At 39.2% G+C, this 25786-nt stretch overlaps 1 protein-coding gene across 11 annotated transcripts in view; it reads left to right on the forward strand.

Annotated features, from left to right (window-relative positions):
• Positions 1-25786, forward strand: part of LOC138811488 (ecto-NOX disulfide-thiol exchanger 1) — a 542054-nt gene that overhangs the window by 493483 nt on the left and 22785 nt on the right. For all 11 annotated transcript variants that reach the window (XM_069999196.1, XM_069999197.1, XM_069999187.1 and 8 more), the window contains one exon: positions 18933-19035. In XM_069999196.1, the coding sequence (XP_069855297.1) occupies positions 18933-19035 (103 nt within the window). The remainder of the gene's footprint in view (positions 1-18932; positions 19036-25786) is intronic.

Raw genomic sequence — 25786 nt, forward strand, 5'->3', positions numbered from 1 at the left:
TCACCTGGGAGACAGCCTACCCCTGCCTGACATCCTGAACACAAAAGGAACATTCAGCATTACTTGTGGACAAAGCCAGGAGTCCAAAAGGGGCAGCATCGTGCTCTAGTGGTCTCATGAGACCGTGGAGGAGAGGCAGGGGTCACCTTTACCTCAGTGCCTTCAATCCACACTGTGGCTGCATTAGGACCAGTTGTCTGTGAAGAGCCAGGGGCAAGGTATACATGTGAAATGCACTATTGCTTAGTTCTCAGTAGTGAGTTCCATAATTCCTTGGCATCTGCTAGCCACCATAACTTTGAGATGAACCTGCCATGCTGGGGTCAGCCTGGGAGGGAGGCATTGTCCTTGGTGCTGGTGTGCCATGTGGACTCAGGTTCAGCACTGCTGCGCTCTCCTGGATGGCTCTGTAATATCACAAGCACCAGCCATTCTCTATTTCTCAACTCACTCTTCATCCTCAGACCTCATCCATCATATTGCCACATAATTCCCTGGCTGGTGGCATTTGTCTGAGGGAATGTGTAGGAAGATGACAAAGTAAAAATGGAGGTGTGAAAGTAAAAAGAAAAAGGGGAGAAGAGCAGGAAAGATGGGCCAGAAAGAGTCCCTTGTTCCATGACTCTCTGCTGCCTACTTTTCAACCTCTCTAAATCAACGTTGGCAGCCCATAAAGCTTCCACCGTCATATGACGCCCCCCTGCCAACTCCAGGAGTGAAATCTGCTTTCATCATAAATGTGCTTGGTGGCCACACGGGCATCCACACTTCCGAGAAAGCTGCACCAAAAATAAAGTTCATGAATCCAAAGCAAAAAGCTCAAATGTTAGTCTGGAAATAAAAATACCAGTGGAAGAAACTACACAACTTAGTCTTGGAAATAAATTCCTTTAAATTGCTCACCACCAAATGAAGAACATCTCAATGCTTCAGCCTCAACACTCTTTCCAGATCACCCCTCCTTGTGCTGTAGCCAGGCCTTAGCCAAGGAGTAAGTTCATGGCCACCAGCTGAAGCTTCATCAGTCCTCCCTCCTGAGATCTTTGGGGGTGGGGGAGCAGCCAACTGAGGGCCAAATCGGACATTCTGATCAAACCTTTAAGAAGGTTGTAATCCTTCTACCTGTGGCTCCAAAACTAACGCATGGTAGATAACTCTATACATCAGTAAATTGCATTCCAGTGGGAATCTCCTGGGGGAGGTACATACCTAACACAGGCAGAACAAAAGTGGAATTCAGAAGGAACACTGGTAAGCAAAGGAGATCCACAGACTTTGTTACACTGTCTACAGAAACAGTAAAGAATTTCCTGAAAATGTGTAATACTTAGGGATACAGGAACGTTGGTCCTTGCCCAGCACCTGGACAGCAGCACCTTGTTACCATGTGAGTCCCTGGGAAGCTTACTGTTTAGCCCCTTACTCATTTCTGAGAACGGTAACTATTCTCAAAAGCGCTGAAGTTTCTCCTGAAAAGATTCACCAGCCTTGGAACACAGATGGATTTTTTTTTTCACCCAAGAAAAATTTTCTGTTTATTTAAGTTTTTTTCCCCTTTATCCCTGAAAAATCCTCTAGGCTTCAGCCTTCCCAAGCTCTAAAATTGTCCTGGTGGGGAGATTTGTCGACTCATATACAGTATCACATAATTTCTATTATGCCAGCTTCCCCGTGAGATTACAGTGTGGCTTTCTCTGTCTGGATAATTTCCAGACTGCTTAGTGTATGCTGATGAGCTACTTATGTTTAGAGACTTACAGAATTTAACTTGCAGAGGCAATTCCTTACCATGCCAACTTTGAGAACAGTGGCGTGAAGCTGTAAGAAAGGCTACAAGTGCAAAAGCCCTAGTGTCCACCAGGTATAATTCATCTCTCCACATGCCACACACACACACATCATTCTTGCACACTCAGTTCACAAGGTGTAATTCTGTGGTCTCCATATACCACACCACACATACACATTATTCATAACCATTTTATATGAAAATATTCAAATTGATCTCCTTGGTAAAAACAGAATAACTTTTGGCTTGCTATAGTAATTAAGAGTTGGTTTCAGATCCTGCACAAATTGGCTTTAGCCCACAGGTCAAATTTAGCTAGGTGAAGCATCCATTAAAAATTCTAAATGATTAGATTTTTTTATTGATAATCCAGCTTCCTCTATCTATCATGTCATCCTTTTTGCCTACAATGCAAATTTCACCTATTTTTTTTTAAAGCCTAGCTCAATTCTCATGGCTTGGGGCCTTCCCCTGGGATTGGGCCAAATCAATTACCATTTTCCCCAGATTCCCAAGGTATGTGAGAACATCTCAAACATTTTGAGTAGGTCAGAAATGACAGGTTTATCCTCAAATGAAGTATAAGTGCCTCAAAGCAGGGGACTGTGTGTATCCCTTATAGAAGTACCATTGTAAAGAGTCTATGTAAGCACAAGTATTTGTAATGCTTATGGATTGATGAAGGTACTGACAGCATTCCAGCAGCCTCAAATGCTGCTTTGAAATTATTGGATCTGGTTAGATGAGAGAGAGGAAATGCTTCTTTCTGTGTATTATCTGAGAAAAAAACAAGTATCTGTAGATGCCTTGTAGACTGTAAACATTAGAATTGAGATAGTAAGGATTACTTCGTCCAGTTTCATAATTTCTTTTCTTGCTTAATTGTTATATGTGTTTGAGCCTTACATTCTCTAGGAAATGCTTTTCAACCTTTAGGAAGTCACAGAACCAGAGATCCTTTCAAAGCACAGATTTCTGGGACCTAGGAAATTGCATTTCTATTAAGTGCCACAGTAGTTAGGGTTGGCAGTCTATGAAGCACACTTTGAGTATCAGTGCCTCCTACCTTGCACTGAGGCTAGCCTGGGTACCACGCTAGGCTGACACAGCACCAGTGGCCTTGCCTGGTCAAAGCTGATGGCATCTGTGTTTGGACATATTTTACCTGCTGGGCCATCTTCTTAACTTCTACAATCTGAGAGTAGGATTTTCTAATATTCAGCTCTCTATCTTTTTATCTAACACAAAGCCTATTGTTATACTAGCTGTCCAGTAAATATTTGAAGAATGCCAAGAGCCAAAGTTTAGTAAGTTCTAATCAGATTAAGCCAAACTGAGGTGACCAAATGTCTAAATAATACTTCAGTACTATTCAGTGCTATTTACCTCCAAAAGAAAACACATAGTAATTCCCAACCAGTGGTCTGCTTAAAAAATATCCTACTTCCTCAGGAGGCTGACATCTGAGGATTGAAGTTCAAAGCTAGCCTGGGCAGGAAAGTCTTAAAGACTTTTATCTCCAATAAACTACTCAGAAAAAGCAAGAAGTGGTGCTGTGGCTCAAGTGGTAGAGTGCTAGCCTTGAGCCAAAAAAAAACTCAGGGACAGAATTCCTGAACATAAATATCTTTAATTTCCCCATTTAATTTAAATATAACCTTTTGTCTTCTTCCTTTTCATTTGATGCCCTTAAATCAATATCACATCTGGGAGAGGTTGGGAGAGATCAGTGAGAATTATGAAAAGATTGGCATTGATCAGGATACATAAACTGACATATTGAATTATGCAGCTACTTAACGATACATTTTTTTAAAAATTCATCACATCCATTTGGAGAATGTGAAAAAGACTGACGGATACACACCTGCCTTCTGTGCCTCCCACACCCACCTTTGGTCAGGGCCAGTCAAGTCTGTGGGACTGAGTGCAGAAGAGCCCATTCGGACACACCACAAGTCAAGCTGTGAGAAAATGGCATGCGACAGACAAAAAGGAAAAAGAAAAGGGTGGAGTGTACTAATGGATCTGGAACCTGCTTGTCTGGGCCTGATCTTGGCAAGACTCCTTACCAGGTGTGAAAACTTAAGGATGCTCCTTTAGTACCTAGTCTGTGCCTCCCTTTGTCCATCTGTAAATTGGTGTCAATGAGAGCACCAGCACCTGTCTGTCATCTATGATGATTATTTGCTTTGCATTGTGTTGCTTTATGTTATTCAATGTATGTGAAATTGTCCATAGACCGTATTTGTTCATAGATCAAGTTGTTCATAAATCATATAGCAGCTATCCAGAACACTCCATTCTTGGAGTGTTTCCCATGCATGACATATGCCACAAGGCAGCGAGGAGAGAGAATTCAATTTTGGAGTCTTGGGAATGGGGTCAAATTAATGTTTGCTGTGATCTCACAGTATGCCAGGCAGACATAGTGAAATTTGATTTACTTTTATAATAATTAAATGGCTTTCTTTCCCATTTATCAGATTGCATCCCATCTATTTTCATGACCTAATTTACTACCATAAAGGTCAAAGAAAACCTTCTAAATTTTAATATTATCATTAGTAATGTAAACTCAGCAGGTGAAAATTATGATAGCAGTGCTTTGTAGCAGAGAAAAATAAGAAATGTCATACTGAGAAATGAACTGGGAAAATAGCATGCCAAGAGCGCCATAATACAATTAATCTTTACTAGCAATGGAGTCAGTATCATGTAAGATAAATCAAACCGACTAATTCTGGTTGCACATACATACATTTTTAAAAACTATTTCACTTTAGTTTCTTCTGTTTGCTGCTCCATTTTTATTGGTGAAAGAGATTTTTCATGTCAGTGCCTTTTAAGGCTATGAAACGTGAGGATCTGTGTAGATACAGCAGTGTGGATTACATTGTTTTATGTAGCAGAATGAACAGATACTTTTGAGATGGAATTTTTTTATAATGTCTATGGTCTATGGTTGGTATATTGTAAAATTAAAAACAAGATGCTACCCTATAGTTTAAATTATAAAGGCATTCATGGGATACAAAAGATTTTTCTTCTCATTTTGAGAACATTTTTATTTAACATGACTGGCACAGAACTATACCAAAAGAAAGTCATTTAATTACCAGCTTGAGACCACCATTTAAGCCTGGTGTGAACTGTGATAGCTGTAATTAAGCTCTGACCCAAGCAGCAGTAATGCTCATAGTATTTAATGAGAAACATTAAGAAATCAAAATTATTCATTCAAAGTCTCTGTTCTTAATGTGGAATATGCTCCTTCTGGAGCATATGTGTAGAATAATAACATTTTAAAAACAGGAACCAAGAAAAAAAGTGTATATATGCACACACATACATGTATACACATGTATCTACTATACCTTGGTAGAGGATTTTATACAAACAATATGAGGTAAATATTTGAATATGAATCTTTATACCTATATATTGAAGTTAATTTTCAACCTCTAATTTGAAAGATTTTTATATGTATATGTGTATGTATGGAAAACCCTAATAACAATTATTATTAAGAATTAAGATAAATCAAAGATATATCTTGTGTCTTATATTTTAAAAAGGAAAAGAAAAGTTTATAAGCTTATAGTTTGATCTCCATGATAAAAGTTAATATATAAATTTAAGTCTCTGAAAGCATTAATCATAGATACAACATAAAATTTAGCATCTTTAGTTCCTTTAGTCTTAAAGAGTAAATCAGTTTTGTTACTTTAAAATGATAGAACAGGTCCAAAAGCATTTAAATTGCTCAGAATGATTGCCTTGTGCTTTCCACTCTCCACTTCGTGGATTTTATAGACCACTTCAGGCCAAGGATACTGACCAGTCTTCTGAAGGCTTGTCAGTGAGCCCCATAAATTTTATCCTTTCTATGTATATGGTATCACATTTATTTAGTATAATTCAACAAATATTGCAGAGGCTCTGAGATTTATAATTTTCACAAAAAATGTCAGTTGCAGCTATGTGGAAAGCACTGCAAGGTACTGAGCGTGCTGTGGTAAAGAAAACCAAGTATGGGTTGAGTGAGCACTGGAAGCCCCAATGGGGCCACTGTAAATGGATACTACTTCTTATAGGACAGCAGGTCTGTACTGGGACCTTTAAGGGGAGATGGCCCCTTAAAGAGATGGCCCTGGAGGGAACAACGCCACTCATATGCTCTCCCAATCTCATTTCACACATCCCACTGCCTTTTTAAATCCAGGCGCCAGTAGGTGAGGAGGCTGATATCTGAGCATCGCAGTTCAAAGCCAGCCCAGGCAGGAAAGTCTGTGAGACTCTCATCTCCAATAAAACCACTCAGAAAAACAGAAGTGGCACTGTGGCTCAAGTGGTAGAGCTCTAGCCTTGAGCTGAAGAGCTGAGGGACAGTGCCCAGGCCCAGAGTTCAGGCTCCACGACCAACCAAAAAAAAAAGACCTTAGCCCAACATTTCTAAATGTAGAGCCAGTACCTCTGTCTGATTCTTTTCAGTGTCTGATTCTAATCTTATTATTCTGCTAGCCATCCAGCCTAGATTTGTTTGTTCATTCTTTTTCTCTTTCTTCTTTTCTTTCTCTTTGTGTGTCTTTTCTTTGTTTCTCTTTCTCTCTCTTTTTTCTTTATTTTTTTTGTGCCAGTACTGGAATTTGAACTCAGGTCTTACACTCTTGACTCAGATTTTTCACTCATGACTGGTACTCTACCACTGGAGCCATACTTTTGGTTCTGGCTTTTTTCGGGCTAATTTGAATAAGAGTTTCAAAGGTTCTGTTTCCCTGGGCTGACTCCAAACTGTGATTCTCAGATCTCAGCCTCCTGTGTAGTTAGGATTACAGATGTAACAAGCACCCAGCTGACTCATGTCCATTTTAAATCATTGATCTTTGTTCTGATTCCCACATGGAATCTATCCATTCTTCCATTCTTCTGTATTTCCCTTTCTCTCTCCCCATTCTATAGGTTCTTCTGTATTACAACATGCTTAGGATATAGCCCATTACCCATGTGGCCTGAACTTGTTCTTTCAGAGTGTAGCTTTGACCACATGCTTCTGTTACCCACATCTTACAAACAGTGGAAAGAGGTGTGTACTTCTGCAACCCCAGGATTCTGCCTTTGCAATCTCTTACTGTTTGACAATTATAAGTCACATTGGTATATAGGAAGTCTATCACTGACACATGACAACAGCCAGGCCTTGCTGGCACTGCTCCCCAAGTAGGGCACTGGGTTATCTCCTGCTTCTCCCCTGTTATACCATGACTGTACAGGAACTACTGTTCCCTGGGCCTGCCTGGAGATGCCACTGGCTCCGGAGTGAGCTAAGATTATGGGCAGCCTTTGAAGAGGGCCGGTCCCAGGGCTCTTCAGGCATTCACCATCATTCCAGAGATGGTTGACAAAGATAATAACTGGCACCAGGGCCAAGGAGGACATTCATGAAAGACAATAACAGTTGTCCAGACTCTGGAATGAATAAGCATTGGTTCAGCTACTAAGCTGTTTCATACTGCTCATGTGATATTTGGCTTGCTTTCCTCATCCACAAAATGGGAATGAACAAGCCTGACCTCATAAGTGCTGATGAGGATCAGACAAACTCTACTTATAACACTCTTATAACACTTATAACACTCCCAATTAGCTGATGCAAGAATTTAGCAAACAAATACAAAAAAAGATCAACTAAGTGCAAGTCCACTAGGAAAATGCTGACAACCACACTGTCTTTCTTGAAAGGGTCCTTTTGTAAATGGCTTGTAATCAGTCCTCAGCTACTTTAATCTTTGCAACTGGAAATTTTAGAGAACACTGTTGTTGCCTTTTGTCTGGGAATGTAACATACATGCTCCGGTTCCAGCAATTGAACACAGCAAGTGGAACATTGCAGAGTGAAATGCGGCCTCCTTGGGATGAAATCATGGTGTCTCATGGCTGAGGGCATGAGCCCAAGCAACTGCTTTCAAATTCTCTCCCTCACACTGATGCCTGCTGGGCCTCCGAGAGAGACTTGGCCTTGTGAAGATCCTGAGTATCAAAGGCTGCTTGACAAAGGTACACGGGTGGCCAAAGCCCACAATCCTCCAGACAGGCAGTGCCAAGAGTCAGAATCTGGCTAGGTTAGCGAGATGTTGGGATTTCTAAACACACAGAAAGTTCCAGAGGTTCTGCTCACTCTGAACCAGAAGAAATTCCAAGGTCTCGTCATTGTTTTGTCATCAAGCCTTTTTCCACCCACTTGTTGATATGCAGTTTTTCTCCCCCTGCTTCATCTTTCCTCTCTAATTCTTTTTTCAAAAATATTGTTATGGTCTTTAGTTGTATAAAGGTATTGACATTCAACAAAGAAGTTTATGAACACTGTGTAGTCTCACCCAATCCTCCTTACCCCCACCATACCTCCCTTCACTTTTCTTAATTTTGTAGGATATTTATTGAATTCTATTTTGCCATTTAGCAAAGCAGTTTATGTATACAGCGCATCTTAATCTATGTCACCTCTTCACCATCCTCTCTGATATTTCCTGGCACCAGAAATACAGGATGGGATCATAATATCTGTACAGAGTTGGCTGTGTAGTTCTGAAGGGATGCTCCAAGGCAGGGCAAAGGGCAAAGAGCAGGCAAGGGATTTTGGAACAGGAAGACACTGTAGAGATTGTCTGTTTTGAATCTCTCTTTTACAAAGAGAAAATTTAAACAAGGGTACACACCAGGTCACTGGTAATTGGAACCAGAGCCATCTGCCAAATCCATCTTTTTTGCACAACTTCAGGTCATTATTTGGAAGTCATTCCTTCATTTATCAGCTACTGGATGCCCACTACATGCTAGTCGCTGGCTCAAAAAGGGAAATGTGAGGAGTATTTCCATTCTCCTTCCTCCCCCAAACCAGAGTACTAATCCTGTGAAAAATAGCTTATAGGTTATTGGAGACTGGCAAATCTTTCAGTGGATTACTTTTGGTACTTTGCAAAAATAACTGGTTGGCGTTTTGACTATTGTCTACAGGGCGCCTGATTTCATCATGTCTTTTGTTTATAAATGAAGGAAGTCTTACAAAAGGGACCAAGATTAGAGTATCAGAGGAAGTAAAGAGTATATGAACAAACAGAAAACAAAACAAGGCCAGGGGACAAGTAAGACAGAGAAGAAGGTGAGCCTTGTGGAGTCCTATTGATTGATGTGTCGTAGGCAGCACAGTGAATCCTTACCACATAGAACTTCCTGCTTGTCCCATTCACCTTGCACAAGCAGCTCTGGAGGCCACTGGCCCTGGGAGAGCCATAAGAAAATCACATGACAACTTCCTTGATAGGGTAAGACTAATTAGGGATGTCACACAGTTGGGGGGTTTTTTTGGTTGTTGTTGTTTTGCCAGTCATAGGTTTGAATTCAGGGCCTGGGCACTGTTCCTGAGCTTCTTTTGCTCAAGGCTAGCCCTCTACCACTTGAGCCGCACCACCACTTCTGGCTTTTTCTGTTTATGTGGTTCTTACGAATTGAACCCAGGGCTTCATGCATATTGGAAAGCACTCTACCACTAAGCCACATTCCCAAGCCCTATGCAGTGTTTTATTTAATGAAATATTCAACTTCTGTCACCACTTACAGATAGCTCCTCAAAATGATAGCTACATACTATTGGTTTCCTTTTATTTTTTTTTTAAAGAAAACAGTATAACAAAATTGCCACCGAAAACTTAAAAAAGAGAAAATACCTACTATTCAAACACAAACCAGTTATCATTTTTGCATGCTCATTTTTCTTTGATTTCAGTCAAGATCTGTCACAGGATTCTGGCATGCATTCACAGGCCCAAGTATATGTATTAAAGACATATTTTGTATCCAGACAGCCCTATAAATAATAAAAGTGGACAATGAAGATACCACCATGTTTTCTAGAAAGGTGTAGTTTTCATATTTGGACCTCAGAGCCACCCTTGAAGGCAGACAGAGTGTATCATTCATGTTTTACATAAGAAAGTTAAGGTTTAATGCTCTGCCTAAAATTTTCCTATGTGGATATAATGGTGACAGAATTAGAACAGAGCTTCAATCAGCCATGAGGCCTGGCTCACTTAGTTATACATGTTAACTGCACTGAAGGAGCAGTGTTCTTGTTTGGGGAACACACACAGGTGGAAGTCAGATCTCTTCAAACGCATAAATAATCAGTTCTCACTTCTGTGACAGAGAAAGGTTATGCAGGTGAGAAAGGTTTGCCAGAGGCCTGAATCAAGTGCTTCTAGAGGGTATGGGCATTTACCTATGTGTAAAAGTTTAAGAAATATTTGTCTTTGGTTGGTCCCCAGTGATTCATGTCTGTAATCTTAACTACTCAGGAGGCTTAGATCTGAGGACTGTGATATGAAGCCAGCCAGACAGGAAAGTTCATGAGATTCTTTTATCCGTATGAAGCTGAATGTGGAGCTATGGCTCAAGAGGTAGAATGCTAGCCTTAAGCAAAAAAAAGCTAAGGGATACTATCTAGGTTTAGAGTTCAAGCCCTGCTACTTGCACACACACACACACACACACACACACACACACATGGAAGAGTTTGTTCTCATTAACCTCCTTTGCTTCCACCCTGCCCATGCTTACCAACTTCCATTACTTGGAAACCTTTAGGGATAGGGAACATTGCTTACAGACACCCAGTCCATATAGCACATTGCATCTATCCCAGTAAAGGATTGTTAACAGGATAAAAAGATAAAGGGTTTTCATAATAATAAGAGTTTTTAATAATAAAGGGTTTTCTAATAATAAGACTTCTCCATTCTGTAAAGTCCTTTCCATTTTCCAGAGATTTGGAGTAGTAAGAAAGATGGTGAATATTCTTAAGCAAGGGGCAACCATGCATAATTCAATGTCTTTGCAAAATGTGTTCCCCAAATACTAAATAGATGAGTTGGAACATTCTAAGTAGAGAATATAAAATCTAATTGTTGTCTAACATCTGTGTTATAGCATGGGTCAAATCTCTGGCCTACCTTTAGCATTTGTGTTTTTGCCATAGTTAGAGGTGAGACATAAAGTATGTGTTTCTGATATCCTTGAAAATAGTGTTTGTTAGCATTCAGTATCATGATTAATTTGTCCCTACTGTTGAGGGGTTCTTCCCAGAAACATTTGGGCAAGCATCCCACTTAAAGTTTTCATCATTTGCAATAATCCATCCTGGTTTATACCACAGTCATGCTCATAAGCTTAAGAGTTGAGTGTCTCCCTTCTGAGATACCCAGAGGGATACCTACGTGCTCATAAACTGGATAGTGTTGCAGGCTCTCCTGTAACACTAAGCTTGGGTAATCAGTCTTGTTTATAGCAAGTGCATGCAAGTCTGCTCTTTGCCCAACAAGAAGGATCAAGGTTAACTACTGACCAAACAGACCTGAACAAAGTTCCATCAAAAGGGCTATGAAGGCCTTGCTTCTAAGTTTGTATATCCTACTTCCTCTCAAATATCTTTACAAGATGCCAAGTTGAAATTTTGAACCTTTAAGTTCAGACTTTCTGAAATTAAGCATACCTCCTGCCATACTTTATGTCTCTGTTATCCTGTTTACCAACATATCTACTGATTCTCTACATTTTTTCTCATCTACTAGTCACCATATTTTTCAAAATATTCTACTTCCCGAATATTGTTTCTTGAATCCTGTATACACTTGGCTTGGTTTTAATAATCGTTATCAAATAATAAAAATGAGTAGACTATTACAGTTGGCTCCAACCTTGTCTCCACTTTTTCTCTTAACCAATGTCCTAAAAAATTCAGTTATTCATGCAATTCCTCTGCTAGCCACTCTCCACTAGATAAGACTTGCAGGTAAAATCTAAATTCCTCATCTACCTACTTCTCTAGTTTCACTTCCTGACATTTTTTTTTCTTTTTGCTTATGTGGTGCTGAGTAATCGAACCCAGGGCCTCATGCATGCAAGGCAAGCGCTCTACCACTGAGCCACCTTCCCAGCCCTCACTTCCTGACATTTTTTAACCCTTTTGTAACAATATCTTGCTGGACCCCAAGTATATATGCACTTTATTGTCACTTTGAATTCAGTATCTCTGAAGTCTAGAATCCCTTGTTATAGACCAAGCATACAATAAATGTGTGTGATATATATGTGTGTATGTATATATGCATATATAATTAGATGAGTAGGCACCAGTCTTGTCTCTACTTTGTCTCTAAACCAATGTCCTAAAACTTATAAATAAATACACACACATATTGGTGGCTGGAAGTAAAAACAAGCATAACTTAAAGGCAGCATGGGTTTTAGAGAACTTACTAAGTTCTATGTTGTCCCTGTGTGTTTTGCTTGTATTGACTATTTATGGTGAGAGAGTTTTTTGTTTGTTTGCTTGTTTTAGGTTTTTTGTTTTCCCATGCCAATTCTATGCTTGAACTCAGAGCTTAGGCGCTCTCCCTAAACTTTTTTCACTTAAGGCTGGTGCTGTACCACTAGTATTCTTTGGAATCTGTACCACTAAGTTAGTATCACTAAGTTCTGAGCATAGCTCTTCTGTCTTCTAGAAGGCTAAGGGAAAAAAAGAAAGAGAGAAAAAGGATGAGAGAAAGAATAGAAGGAAAGAAAGAAGGAAGGAAGGAAGGAAGGAAGGAAGGAAGGAAGGAAGGAAGGAAGGAAGAAAGGAAGGAAGGAAGGAGTGAAGAAAGGAAAGGAGGAAGGAAGGAAGGAAACAAGCAAGCAAGGAAGGAAGCAAGGAGGCAAGGAATGGAGGGAGGGAAGGGAAGGAGAGGGAAGAAAGGGAGGAAAGGGAAAGGGAGGGAGGGAGGGATGGAGGAAGGAAGGAATATAAAAACAAAACCCAGCTTCATTTTCATCCTGTATAGAACCTGCAGAAGTACTCAAAAGCTGGAGCTTCTGCCATTGGGCCCAGGACTGCTGGACTAGTATTGGGAGCCAGAGGTCTCTCCTTGGTGAGAGACGGGCCCACACATACTGACTGTCAATGGCCATGCAAGAGAACATTTGTGGTCAGGAAAGCACATAGCACAGGATCTAATAACAAGATATATATTTTGTAGAAAAACATTTCTTCAATCGTTTCTTATCTTTTCATCTTTATTGGCCTACCCCTAAAACATCATTGAAGCCAAGAGTCACTGGTAAGAAATATCTGATTCCTTGTACACAGTGTTGATTCGGCAGCATTGGTTTGGGCCAGGCTCAGAGCCCCCGTTCTTCATGACTCCAGTTTTATGACAGACAGTTGCCTAACAGCACTCTTGGGTGGTCTCAGTCTGTTCTGCTATTGCCATTCCCTGCTGGCCCCTGACATGTTGCCTGCCCTCTACCACTCCATTTTCCTCACTAAACCTGGCCCCAGGACACCATTTAGTCTGGGCAATTAACATGGGCCCGTGGTCTGCTAAACTCCTCTGAGTAATCTCATTTGGCCCCACTCATCATCCAGGCTGTGAACAGATCGCCCTCTCTCAAAGATATTTAATTCCACTTAGCTCTGTGGCTCTCTGTTGGTATTTTTTAATGATGCAATCATCATCCTAGTTAACACTCTTCCCTATTCGTTCTTCTCAAACCTCTCCTGGGAGACCTTTATGGGGCCTCAGTCTGCACTCTGCTTAGCAACCTTATCTTCCCAGGCCTGGAAGGCCAGCACACATCCTTATTTGTCCTTAGGGCATACCAGGAACAAAACTCAGCAGGCTCCTTGACCCATAGCCCAGAGAGTTGAAGTGTACACACAGTCATTCTATGCTCTAATTGAGACAACCTAATCAGAAAACACCACATGTTATTTATCTCACTAGAAATTCTCTTTTTTCCCAGCCTGGTTATTCTTTCTAACATATTCTAGTCCCATCTATATAAACTTTAAAAGATTTGTTTTGAAGTTCTTCATTGTGTTTCCACAGGGCTGGCTTTCCATTCCTTTTTGGAAGTATAAGAGCATCTTCCTCTATAATGAACTTTTATGTGTAGCTATTCCCAGGCTTACATCCTGTAAACCAAAGGTGGGGAAATGTCTAGCCCATAGGCTGTCTTGGGACATCATGGGACAGACATATAAACTTCCTGTATGCCCAGTACTGCCCATGGCTATGTCTATATTGATAATTTTGTATGATCCACAAATGAGGTTATAAACATTCAAATAGACCTTGACAGAAAAAATGTTTCCCCTCCTCCGTCCCCTTTCCACTCCCTGCTCTCATGGGGAGATTTCCACGACCAGTCCCAGGCCTCAGCTGATACCCTCTGGTCAGCCAAGATCTTCTCCCTACTCCTTCTCTATATCCCTGATTCCTTCAATTCTTCACCTACTGTCACCACCTACCCTTAATTACTTAGTTTTCAGCAGGTAAGTCTGACTAAAAGAAGCTTCCAAGGTGTTCCTCATTTCCTACAATTTCTCAATTTCCTAGCAATTTCTAACTATTCCTAATTTGCAAACTAGTAGCTCATATGTTAAATGAAGGTCTATTTTGATGTGCTAAGTTTATTTTTATATTTAACTGGGGAGTATTCTCTGCCTGGTTAGTTTGTCAAAATTTCTAATTTCTCACCACTTAATGCGAAGAGTATATTTAACTCTTGCTCAATATACTGGTCTTTCTCTAGAGCCATCTTTCTTTGTAGATACATAATATTTGTACCTCTTTATGGGGAACATTCTGGCAACTAGATACATGTTTACAATCAAATCAATGTAGTGAACACTTCCATCTCTCACAATATTAATAATTTTTATGTGTTATGAATTTTGTACCCTTGTAGCCCTGAAATATATTGTTTTACCCAATCATTATCCTACTGAGTTATAGAAAACCAGAAAAAAATTGCTCTTCCTCTCTGTATTTTGATGTCTTTATCTAACTTCTTTCCATTTTCTTTTTTAAAATATATATTTTAATGTAAAGATACTGTACAGAGGGGTTACAGTTACATGAGGAAGATAATTAGTACATTTCTTATCGAGCACTGTTAACCCTTCCTTTGTTTTTCCTCTACCATCCCTTCCCTCCCCACCTCCCCAACTGCTCCCCCTCAACCCCCTTTCAAGTTGTAAAGTTCGTTTTCAACATTGTGTCTTGTACATCTCATTACTACAATAGATCAATCTGTATCCTATTTCAACATTTCGTTATTTCCCTTCCCCTCCCCAAATTAGAAAAATACATACACAAGATGCAAAGCACTGGACTCAAATACAGTGAAAACAGGGGTTATATCATGGGGGAAGAACATACAAAAGAAACAAAAAAAAATCACATAGTGCACTATAAGTACACTAAAAACACAGCAAGAAAGATAAAACCTCTTGTGTCCCTATGTTGGGGTTCATTTCACTTAGCATTTTCTTATAGTGTCATATGTACATAGCTTTTGACCTTTTCTGCTTGTCCTAGACATATACTAGTTATTGCAAATAAAGGAAACCTTGGGACCTATGTTTCTTTGGGCCTGGCTTACTTCACTTAATATAATTTTTTCCAAGTCTTTCCATTTCCTAACAAATGGGGCTGTGTCATTCTTCCTGATGGAGGCATTTCCTACCTCCTACACTTTCCATTCTGCAATATCTACTCTTTTACCACGAAATTGACTTTCTAGTTCCTACAAATGCATGAGAATATATGGCATTCATCTTTCCATGTCTGGCTTATTTTGTTTAATGTCATGAGTCAGCACCATGTACATTGCTACAAGTGACAGAATTTTATTCTTTCTATGGCTGAATATTGGTAACATACTCCCTTCATTCATCCATGGATGGGAATCTAAGTTGCTTCCATATCTAAGCTACTATTAAGTAATGCTGCAATAAACATGAGAATGCAGGTATATTTTTGGTATTTTGATTTCATTTCCTTTGGAGGTATGTTCAGTAGTAAAGTTACTGGATGACTTGGCAGTTATACATCCTCAGTTTTTTGTGGAACCATACTGTTTTCCATAATGTTTGTAACTAATTTGTATTCTACCAACAATGTATGAGACTTTCCTTTTATTACCAAATCCCCATCAGCATTTGTTACTTTATGTCTTTTTGATGATAGCTTTTACACACTAAGACAATATCTCATTATAGTTTTGATTTGCTTGTCTCTGATAATTAGTGAGACTGGGTATTTTTTACATACTTTCTTTTAATCAGTTGTCTTCTTTTTGGAGAAGTGTCTTTTTATTTTAATTGGATTATTTGGTGGTATAAGGTCTCAGCTTTTCTTAGTTCCTTATGTATATCCTGGATATTAACATACAAAATCAACATACAAAAAAATGAAAACATTTTCATATACCAAAAACAAACTTGCTGAAAAAGAAATCAAGAACTCAGATGAATAGTTTGCAAGTATTATCTCCCATCCCAAACCTTGCCTCTGAATTCTGATGATTACTTCCTTTGCTGTGCAGGAGCTTCTTAGTTTGATATAATCCCATTTGTCTATTTTTCCTTTTATTACCTCTGCCTTCAGAGCCCTGTCTGTAAGAATCCCTGACTATACCAATGTCTTAGATTCCTTGTGTTTTCATGTGGTGATTTCATGTTTTACATTTAAGGCTTTGATTCATTTTATATTCAGTGAGAGGAAGGGATCCAGTTTCAATTTTCTGCATTCACACACATACATGCACATATGTTCTATATAATTCTATACATATTTCTAAATCTATGTATCCTGGATATATTTTTATGTATGGGATATATTATATTACATAATATATATGAGATATATGTGTATTCAATCTTTCTAGCACTATTTATTGGAAAAACTGTCCTTTTTCACTCTATGACCTTGGCACCTTTGTGAAAGTTTGATTGGCTTTATTAATTATGGATTATTTATCCATTGAGATATGTTTATTTTTATACCAGTATAACACAGTTCATTTACTCTAGCTTTGTAGCAAGTTTTGAAGTTGCGTATTATAATCCTCTAGTTTTGTTGTTGTTGTTTTATTTGTGTTTTTGCTTGTTTTTGTTTGAGATTGCTTTGGCTAGTTTTTTTTGTTATTCTTCATGAATTTTGCTGTTTTTAGTTCTTCCTGCTATGACTGCTTTATTTATTTGATATAAATTACTGGTTTTGGTGGGAAATACATTGAATCTGTAGGTTGGGGGGGGGGTAGTATGGTCATTTTAACATTAATTCTTCCAAATCATGAATACAGAATATCTTGTCACTGTTGTCTTCTCTAATTTTTTCAGCAGTGTTCTATAATTTTCTTTGCAGAGATCTTTCAGTTCCTTAGTTAACTTTATTCCCAATTTCTTTTTTGTGTAGCTTAGGCTGACCTCAAACTCATGATCCTCCTGCCTTTCCTACTGAGTACAAATAATATTTATAGTGATTTGTAGATTTATAGCAAGTGGAACTGTTTTCTTGATTTCTTGTGCAGTAAGTTGGTATATTAAAGTGTTTTCATTTTTTTATGTTGACGTTGCATCCTGCAACTTTCTGAATTCATTTACCAATTGAAACAGCTTTTGGTGGAGTATTAAGGTTCCTCTATGTATCAGAATAATGTCATCTGTGAACATGGATGATTAAAACTCTTCCTTTCCAATTTTATTTTGTTCTCTTGCCTAACCGTTCTAGCTAAAGCTTATATTGTGAAAAAGTAATGAAGATAGATACCTTTTGTTCCTGATCTTAGAGGAAATCCTTTTATCATTTCCCCATTTAGTATGATTGTCAGAGTTTGGATCTGAAAGATGTCTCAAAGGCCCATATTTTATAAACTACTTGGAACAGAGAGTGGAAACTCTTAAAAGTAGAACCTCGTTGGAGGAAGTTAGGTCATTGGAGGTGTATCCCTGAATGGGGATTTTGGAACCCTGACCCCTTCATCTCCCTCTTTTCTTCTTAGCTACCATGGTGTCAGTAGCTTTGTAAGGCAACAGATACTTGAGGCTTCTAAAGCAAGATAAAGAGCACCAGTGGCAGCTGTAGCAGCTTGGTTCTGGTAGATGAGGGAGTCTACTAAGTGAATGTCTCCTTTGGAGACAGTTGCTTTTAAACTAGCAAACTTGTTAAAGCCCATAGGACTGTGGCTCCTCCTCAAGTCAGGACTACCAGTCTATGATGAGGATTGCTGGTATTTTTTACCTTTTCCTGGTGATTCAGAATTTGACCCCTGTCTGGCTCAAGCCACAGAGCTAGGATTGAAGTTTTCGTTTCCCTTGTTTCTCAATATTCCCTGTCTAACTCTATGCTCTTTCTAGTTTTTGTCATTTTTGAAGATTTCTAGAGTTCTTTCACAATCACTCTAAAATATAGATTTTCCTTTGTTACACCAATATTTCTCTCTGTCAGAGTTGTGTACAGGGCTCCTCTACTCAGCCATCTTGGCTCTCTCTTGAGAACAACCTTTCAGAGAGCAACTTTCCTCCATCAGCATTCAACTTCTTACTATTCCATATATTCTGGCTGTTAAGTTTCTTTTACATCACTCTCCATTGTGAGTCTTGATATCAAGATCGGGAGTGTGTGAATAAAGCTTTATCTACCTTTAAATTAACTATAGAAAGAACTAAAAATAGCCCAGCTTTAGTTCTTCAGGTCTTATTGGCTTGTACAAATCTTTATTCTTCATTACTGAAGAAAAGAGTCTCCCGACTTTTGCTTTATCTGCCTTTTCTGAGCCTGCACGAGGATTCATAGCTACTCAACTTAAATACTTATATCAACAGTTCCATCTCGCCTTTCTAAGAGGCTCCATTCTCTGCCTACTTCCTAAACTTTTCCACATGGTATTATAAATCAGCTTGGCACAAGCTTAACCAGAAATGTTTTCTTATTTGAAATAAAACATTAAAGTTATGACAGTTAAGTACAGCCTTCATGACCAGAGTTAAATCAAAACATAGACAAAAATCTAAGATAATTTGTACAAAATTTTCTATTCATGAAGTTGCTTGGTTTGCTGGAAGCATAAGTTAGGAAACTTAGGTTTTGTGGTATACTCTTCTACTGTTGGGCAAATAGATGGATTGTTTATAAGATTTCATCTTTAGTTACTAAATGGAAGTGGTTATTTCATTTATGGAACTTTTCAACCCTGATGATTTTTATTGAAATGCACAAAATCTACAGAAATTTATAGATTGTCTTTGTTTTTGAACTTATAGGAAATCAATGTGTTGACAGTTGCCTTGGTCAACCAAGATCGAGAGAATAATATTGAGAAAAGAAGCCAAGGCTTAAAATCAGAGAAAGAAGCTCTGCTAATAGGTAAGGAAATGCTATTTTCTTCATGTATTCACTTCAACAATCATTATGTATTTAAATAAAATAATAATATAGTAGTTTACCTTCTCCTTGTTGTCAATCTAAACAGCTCTGCCTTCAGAGGTGAGATTAATTTCATCAAAACATACATTTCAAATCGGCAGCTTACAAACTAACATAGGTTTGTATTCTTCTCTAGCCAAATATATTAGCTGTTTTTTGGCATCAAAAGGAAGTCAAGTAAACAGATTAATCTGAATTTCACTCATTTTTAAAATTTAGATGTAGTACTTACAGCTGGAGATCAGAGTTAGCTCGTATCCCAAAGTTCTTTTTTTCTCTCCTTTTTTCTTTTATTTCTTTTCTTCTTGTTTTTATTGTGAAAATACTGTACAGAGGAGTTACAATTACATGGGCAAGATAATGAGTATATTATCAAGCATTGTAGCCTCCTCCTTTGTTTCCCCTTCCCATCCCTTCGCATCTTCCCCCCTACCCCAACCCACTCCTCCACCCCCCAAAGTTATAAAGTTCGTTTTTGACATAATGACTTGTACATCTCATTGTTGCAATGGGTCCACCTGTATCCCTATTTAAATGATTTGTTCTTCCCTTCCCCTCCACAAATTATACCAACATCAAATACAGGGAAAACAGGGGTTATACCGTGGGGGAGGGACATACAAAGCAACAAAGAAATTATCTTATAAATGTGTTAGAAACAATCGCATGAAAGAAAAAAAACATTTGAATACATATCTTAGGGTTCATTTCCCTAACATCAACTTATCTGACCTTTTCTGCTTGACTCAGACATATACTAGTTATTGCAAATAAGGGAAACCATGGGACCTATGTTTCTTTGGGCCTGGCTTATCCCAAAGTTCTAAACCAAGCCAGTTTTCACAAAATTGAAGTGTTACACTAACAGAAGAGATATCCTAAGGTCAGGCCCAAGGCCAGACACATAATTCTGATAAAACAGGAAAAGCCAAATGAATAGTATTGGCCAACTAATCTAGGGTTTCGTGTCCATGTGTGCACCCACTGGTCCAGGATAAACAAGAATGGCCATCTACTAAAAAGAAGAAAGAAGGGCACTATTTTTAATCTAAAGCACTCTGTTTTCTCACTAAATACATCCAGGCTGGTTTTGCTCTGTCTGGACGAGAGGCAAAGTTTCAAATACCTCTTTGAAAGTCAACATCAGTTGATCCAAAAGCATCATTTACTCTGTCAGGAAAATGTTCTTGGGGAAGATGTGACTGGGATCCCAGGTCAGAAACCTGTATGTCCCAGGAGCCCTCAAACATGGAGGAAAGAATACCACTATTCTCACAAAATAATGCACAGCCTTGATTCAAAGCAATGGCTTGGCCCTGACTCCAGCGTAAGGTTCAAATGCAGACTAACCCCTCCCTGGCATAGTTAACAGTGATGAATGAGTTCACTGCACATGTGTGAAAAGTTGTTCTCCTGTAGTTGGTTATCTGGCAGAAGTAGCACCTGGTTACATTCTCTAACTACTGCAAAAGCTCTCAGTTCAAACTGACAGGTACACCAGGGCCTGCAGAAGCTGGCACAGGATGAATTAAATTCAAAAGATAGTCCAAACTTCATCCATCACATATAGATTTTTCAACTACAGGGTTATTGAATATGACATCAACTTAGAGATACTCCAAGGAAAACCAATTATTTTTTCTCTCTCTCTGATGATATACAGCTGTAATAACATGCCATGTGCAAATCTCAGAAGACATGCTGATGTGCTCTCAGTTCCAGGAACCCAAAATAAGCCCATATGCAGTTGGTAACTGGATTTTTTTCTCCTATTGGCAACTGCATCCAATGCCCACAACTGTTTCCCATTCATTCAGTGGCAAAAAAAATACAGTTATTTAAAGGCTTAAGAAAGGGAGAACAGCTAGACACTGGTGGCTTATACCTGTAATCCTCACTACCCAGGAGGCTGAGATCTGAGGATCAAGCCAGCGCTGGCAGGAAACTCATATCTCCAATTAACCACCAAAAATCCAGAAGTGGAACTGTGGCTCAAGTGGTAGAGCAGAGAACTAGCCTTGAGGAAAAAAGCTAACCGATAGGCCCCGAGTTCAAACCCAGCATAAAAAAAATGGGGTACTTCTCATTGTTGCAACAGGTCCACCTGAATCCTTAAACGACTTGTTTGTCCCCATTTCGTTCTCAAATAAAATAAAATACAATTTAAAAAAAAAATGGGGTAGGCATGTCTTTATTTTCTTTCCATTAGAAATTGTTTCTGCTTTTATTTTATAATCTACTTGACAGATGTAACCCATTTATAACATTATCTAAAAAAAAATCTCCATATGTATATCCATACTCATGGCCACCACATTTAAAGAATAATATGCTTTAACACTGTACAATAGGACTATATGGGGAAGTTCTATTTATAACTGGCTGCCTCTGCTGCAAACTTCAGTATCAAACCAAAATGCAATTCATTACTCAATTCTATTAAAAAGAAATATTTTTGTAAGTCAGGATCTTCAGTAAAAAGTATGTATAAAACTGTGGGTGCTGGTGGCTTAAGACTGTAAGCCGAGCTACTCAGGAGGCTAAAATCCATATGGCTTTATTTGGAGACCATCCTAGGCAGAAAAGGGTACTAGAATTCATCTCCAAAAACAGCCAGCATAAACCAGGGCTGGTGACTTGACTCAAGTGGTAGAGTACTAGCTTAGCATTTGTGAAGTCCAAAACCGGGTACAGTTGGGAGAAATGGGGAGAACTTATCAAGATGCATTATAATCATAAAACTGACATGTTAAATGGAAACGCTGTTGTATAACTACTTAAAGATTATTATTGTTGTTGTTGTTGTTGTTATTATTTTGCCAGTCGTAAGGCTTGAACTCCAGGCCTGGGCTCTTTTCCTGAGTTTCTTTTGCTCAAAGCTCTATCACTTGAGCCACAGCATTACTTCTAGATTCTTCTGAGTAGTTTATTGGGGATAACAGTCTCATGGACTTTCCTGACCAGGCTGGCTTTGGGCCCTTCCAGGAAATGGGCCGTTCTGCTAACTGACTTTGGCCATTTACCCCACATACCTACCTTAAGGGTGGAGCTATAAACCCACCCCAGGCAGATTGTGTAAGCTCGACACAGATTCTGGTGGAGTCATAATTGTTTTGGACCAGCCGATAGAGCAAAGGAAATTCCTGGTACCAAATATGCCCTTTTCTAAGGATTTCTTGTGGGTAAAGTGGGTCTAGCAGTCCTCTGGCCTTCTGATGCATCTGGAAGAGTTAAGAATAATACTCTGCAAATTTTCTGGGATCTTCCTTATGATAACTAAACTTGTAGAGAAGACATGGAGACCTGTTCAGATCCAATCTAGATCAGCCACACTGCAGAAAAACTACCAGATTTAATTGGTCAATGTTTAGCACATCTCAGTATATGTAACATACAATATATTTAGGTGACTTGACTCTCTAGGAACATTAATGTTAACATGAGCAATGCACACTGGCACAAATTATAATTTCCTGGGAGATACAAGTAGTGAATAAAGAAGCTGTTTCAAAAGAATTTAAAAGAGTATAGAACCTAAGTTTAAACACAAACAATAACCAATCCAGTTACTTGTGGCATATATTCTATCCATTCTCATGACTGAAGACTTTATTTCAAGTGCTTCATATTGGAATTTATCAGAGAAGATCTGGGGAATTTTGTTAATGAATCATTTGGAGCTTTGCACATCTGGATCCTAAGTTTTCCAAACTTTCTTCTTGACAATGAATGGGTGAAGTGTTCTATGCTCCAGTCCAACTAAAGAAGATGGGCTCTTAAAAATACTTTAGTTGACTTCTGGATTATTTATTTTGTGATCAAGCTTGTCTTAGGAAGACAGATTGACATCTGATTAGGCTTTATAAGAATTAGATTTTTCTGGTGTACTGCAGAGTAGCATTTTATGTCTCATACCTCTGTGGTCACCACATGTTAAACCAGCTTGACACCACTCAGAGTCTGTGCCAGACCTCCTAGCTCATTCCACATATGGCCCACATGTTGGATTTGGCATATGTTAAAGCTGTTTGGGACACAGTGAGTTAGTACTTTTGATTTGAGACCAAAACTTTGTAACTGTGTTTGGCAAGAAACTACTAGATGTCATCATGAAGGAGAATAGATCAATTTTTTTTATTAATAAGCCAGTACTCTGAGGGGATGTTGACAATCCAACTGTGGGTCTGTATCCCTCTATTTTCTCATGTTTTTTTATATACTAACCTAATAGATTTCTAATCACAGAAGCCAAGTTCATCATGCTAGTCATCATTGCAAATCCAGTTAAAGCCCAAACCTTTCTAACAATTTGAATGGTTTGAACTGTTTGACACAGCAGCTTTTCTTCAAAACCTCCTCAACACTTGGTGCTTGTGGCTCTTAGCTATTCAGGAGACTGAGATCTGAGAATCCCAGGCAGCAAAGTCCTATGAGACTCATATCTCCAATTAATTGCTAAAATGCCAGAAGTGGCGCTGTGGCTCAAAATGATACAGTGCTAGCTAGCTGTCCCTGAGCAAAAAAGCTCAGAGACAGTGCCCAGGCCCTGAGTTCAAACCCTAGGATCAGGACACACACACAACAGCAGCAGCAACAACAACAATGGTTCCCAGAGAACCATCTGCACATTCTTAACGATCAGGCCAACTTTTGCACACAAGGCCCCAACTCCTCCACAGATCAAGACGTCCATACTGTGGGCCATCAAGGTGTTTCTTCACATATCTCTCACACCACCATTTCTATCACCGACGCCATCCCAGACCAGTGCAGGGGCTGTGTCTGAAATGTTCCCCTGACTTCTGGGTAGTAGGTGCAAATGAACCAACGTTGCAGAGACAACTTCTACAAAAAGTCAGGCAGTGACTATTTGGTGTTGGCAGTGAACAGAACTGAAGCCCATTTACGATGCACTTGAGAAAAGGAATGTGGAGAGTAATGTGCTCCTCTCTAAAAGCTACTGACCATAAGCAGTGAGTCACTGACTGAAATCTTGTTTCCAAAGCACAAATATCCATATCAATAAATCAGCAAACATCAGTCAAGAGTCTACCATAAGAATGATCAGTCCTCATTGTGAGAAAGAATCACCTGGGCAATTTATTCATACCACAGAATCTTAGGCCACTCCCTAGATTTTGTTCATTCCCAAACTAACATCTACATAAATACTGAAGCAGGAACTTTGGAATCATGTTCTGAGAACTTCCATATACCAGTACCAACACCAACCTCTGGGTTAGCTGATGGTGGAAAAAGAGAAGTTCACAGATACTGGCCAGGATCATTGGCTCATCCTGTAATCTCAGCTACTTGAGGTATTGATAAGAAAATCACAGTTCAGCCCAGCACCAGTGGCTTACACCTGTAATCCTAGCTACTCAGGAGGCTGAGATTTGAGGATTGCAGTTCAAAGCCAGCCAGGGCAGGAAAGTCCATGAGACTCTTATCTCCAATTAACCACAAGAAAACTGGAAGTAGCATTATGGCTCAAGGGCTAGAGCACTAGCCTTGAGCTGATGAATTCAGGGACAGTGCCCAGGCCCAGAGTTCAAGCCCCACAACTAACAAAAAAAAAATTATGGTTCAAGACCAACTTGGGCACAGTCAGTGAGACTCAGACTGAGACTCAGTAACACAAACAAGTTGTGCATGGTGCCATACACTTGTAATTCTTGAAATTCCAGCTATCAAAAAGGTGAAGTTAGGAGGATCATGGTCTAAAGCTAGCCCCAGCAAAAGTTCAAGAACATATCTGAAAAACAAAAAGAATAATGTACTGACAAGAAGTAATCAATATACTTTTAAAAATAGGAATTGCTTGCAAATGATGGATTGGCCCTGTGACACCCTGCTAGCTGATGATCACAGTCAGGATCCTGATGGTCCTGAATGATCTCAGCAGGTGGCTATTCTGATTATTAATGTATTGAAGCATCTGACAAGTAACCTAGGGAAAAATCATTCGTCCACTGTGGACCTAGGACTCATACTGTCCAGTTAGGAGTTTAATTGGATGGTCTTTTTTAACTGAGTACTCTGTGATATATGAAAACTGTTATTAAGGGGGCATCCCCATTTAGACAGTGATCTAGTATGTAAGTAGACTATCATATGTATCAACCTATAAGCATGAGCTTGGTTATCTGGTACCTTTAAAAAAAACTAGAAGGTGAACTGGCATGGTAGTATATACCTATAATCTATACACTCAAGAGGCTAAAGTAGGAGATCATGAACTTCAGATAGCAAGAACCTGTCTTTAAAAAACAGAAGAAGTAAGCTGAGCACTGGTGGCTCACGCCTGTAATCCTAGCTACTCAGAAGGCTGATATCTGAGGATCACGGTCCAAAGCCAGCCTGGGCAAGAAACTCCATGAGACTCTTATCTCCAATAAACCACTAGAAAACCCGAAGTGGCATTGTGGCTTAAATGGTAGAGCGCTTGCTTTGAGCTGAAGAGCTAAGGGATAGCTCCCAAGCCCAGAGTTCAAGCCCCACGACTGACCAAAAAAAAACAAAAAACAAAAAACAGAAGAAGTAGAAGGGCAGGAGTAAGGAGGAAGAGGAGGGGAAGAAGGAAGAGAATGAAAGGATAAAGAGGAAGGATAAGAAAACAGAAAGAGGAAGAGGAGGAAGAAGAAAATCCATTTTGATCCCTTGATCTCTTTCAACAAACACTCCATTTCAA

The sequence above is a fragment of the Dipodomys merriami genome, unplaced genomic scaffold (genome assembly GCF_024711535.1).
Source record: "Dipodomys merriami isolate MVZ:Mamm:240054 unplaced genomic scaffold, mDipMer1.0.p SCAF_530, whole genome shotgun sequence".
NCBI classification, from domain to species: domain Eukaryota; kingdom Metazoa; phylum Chordata; class Mammalia; order Rodentia; family Heteromyidae; genus Dipodomys; species Dipodomys merriami.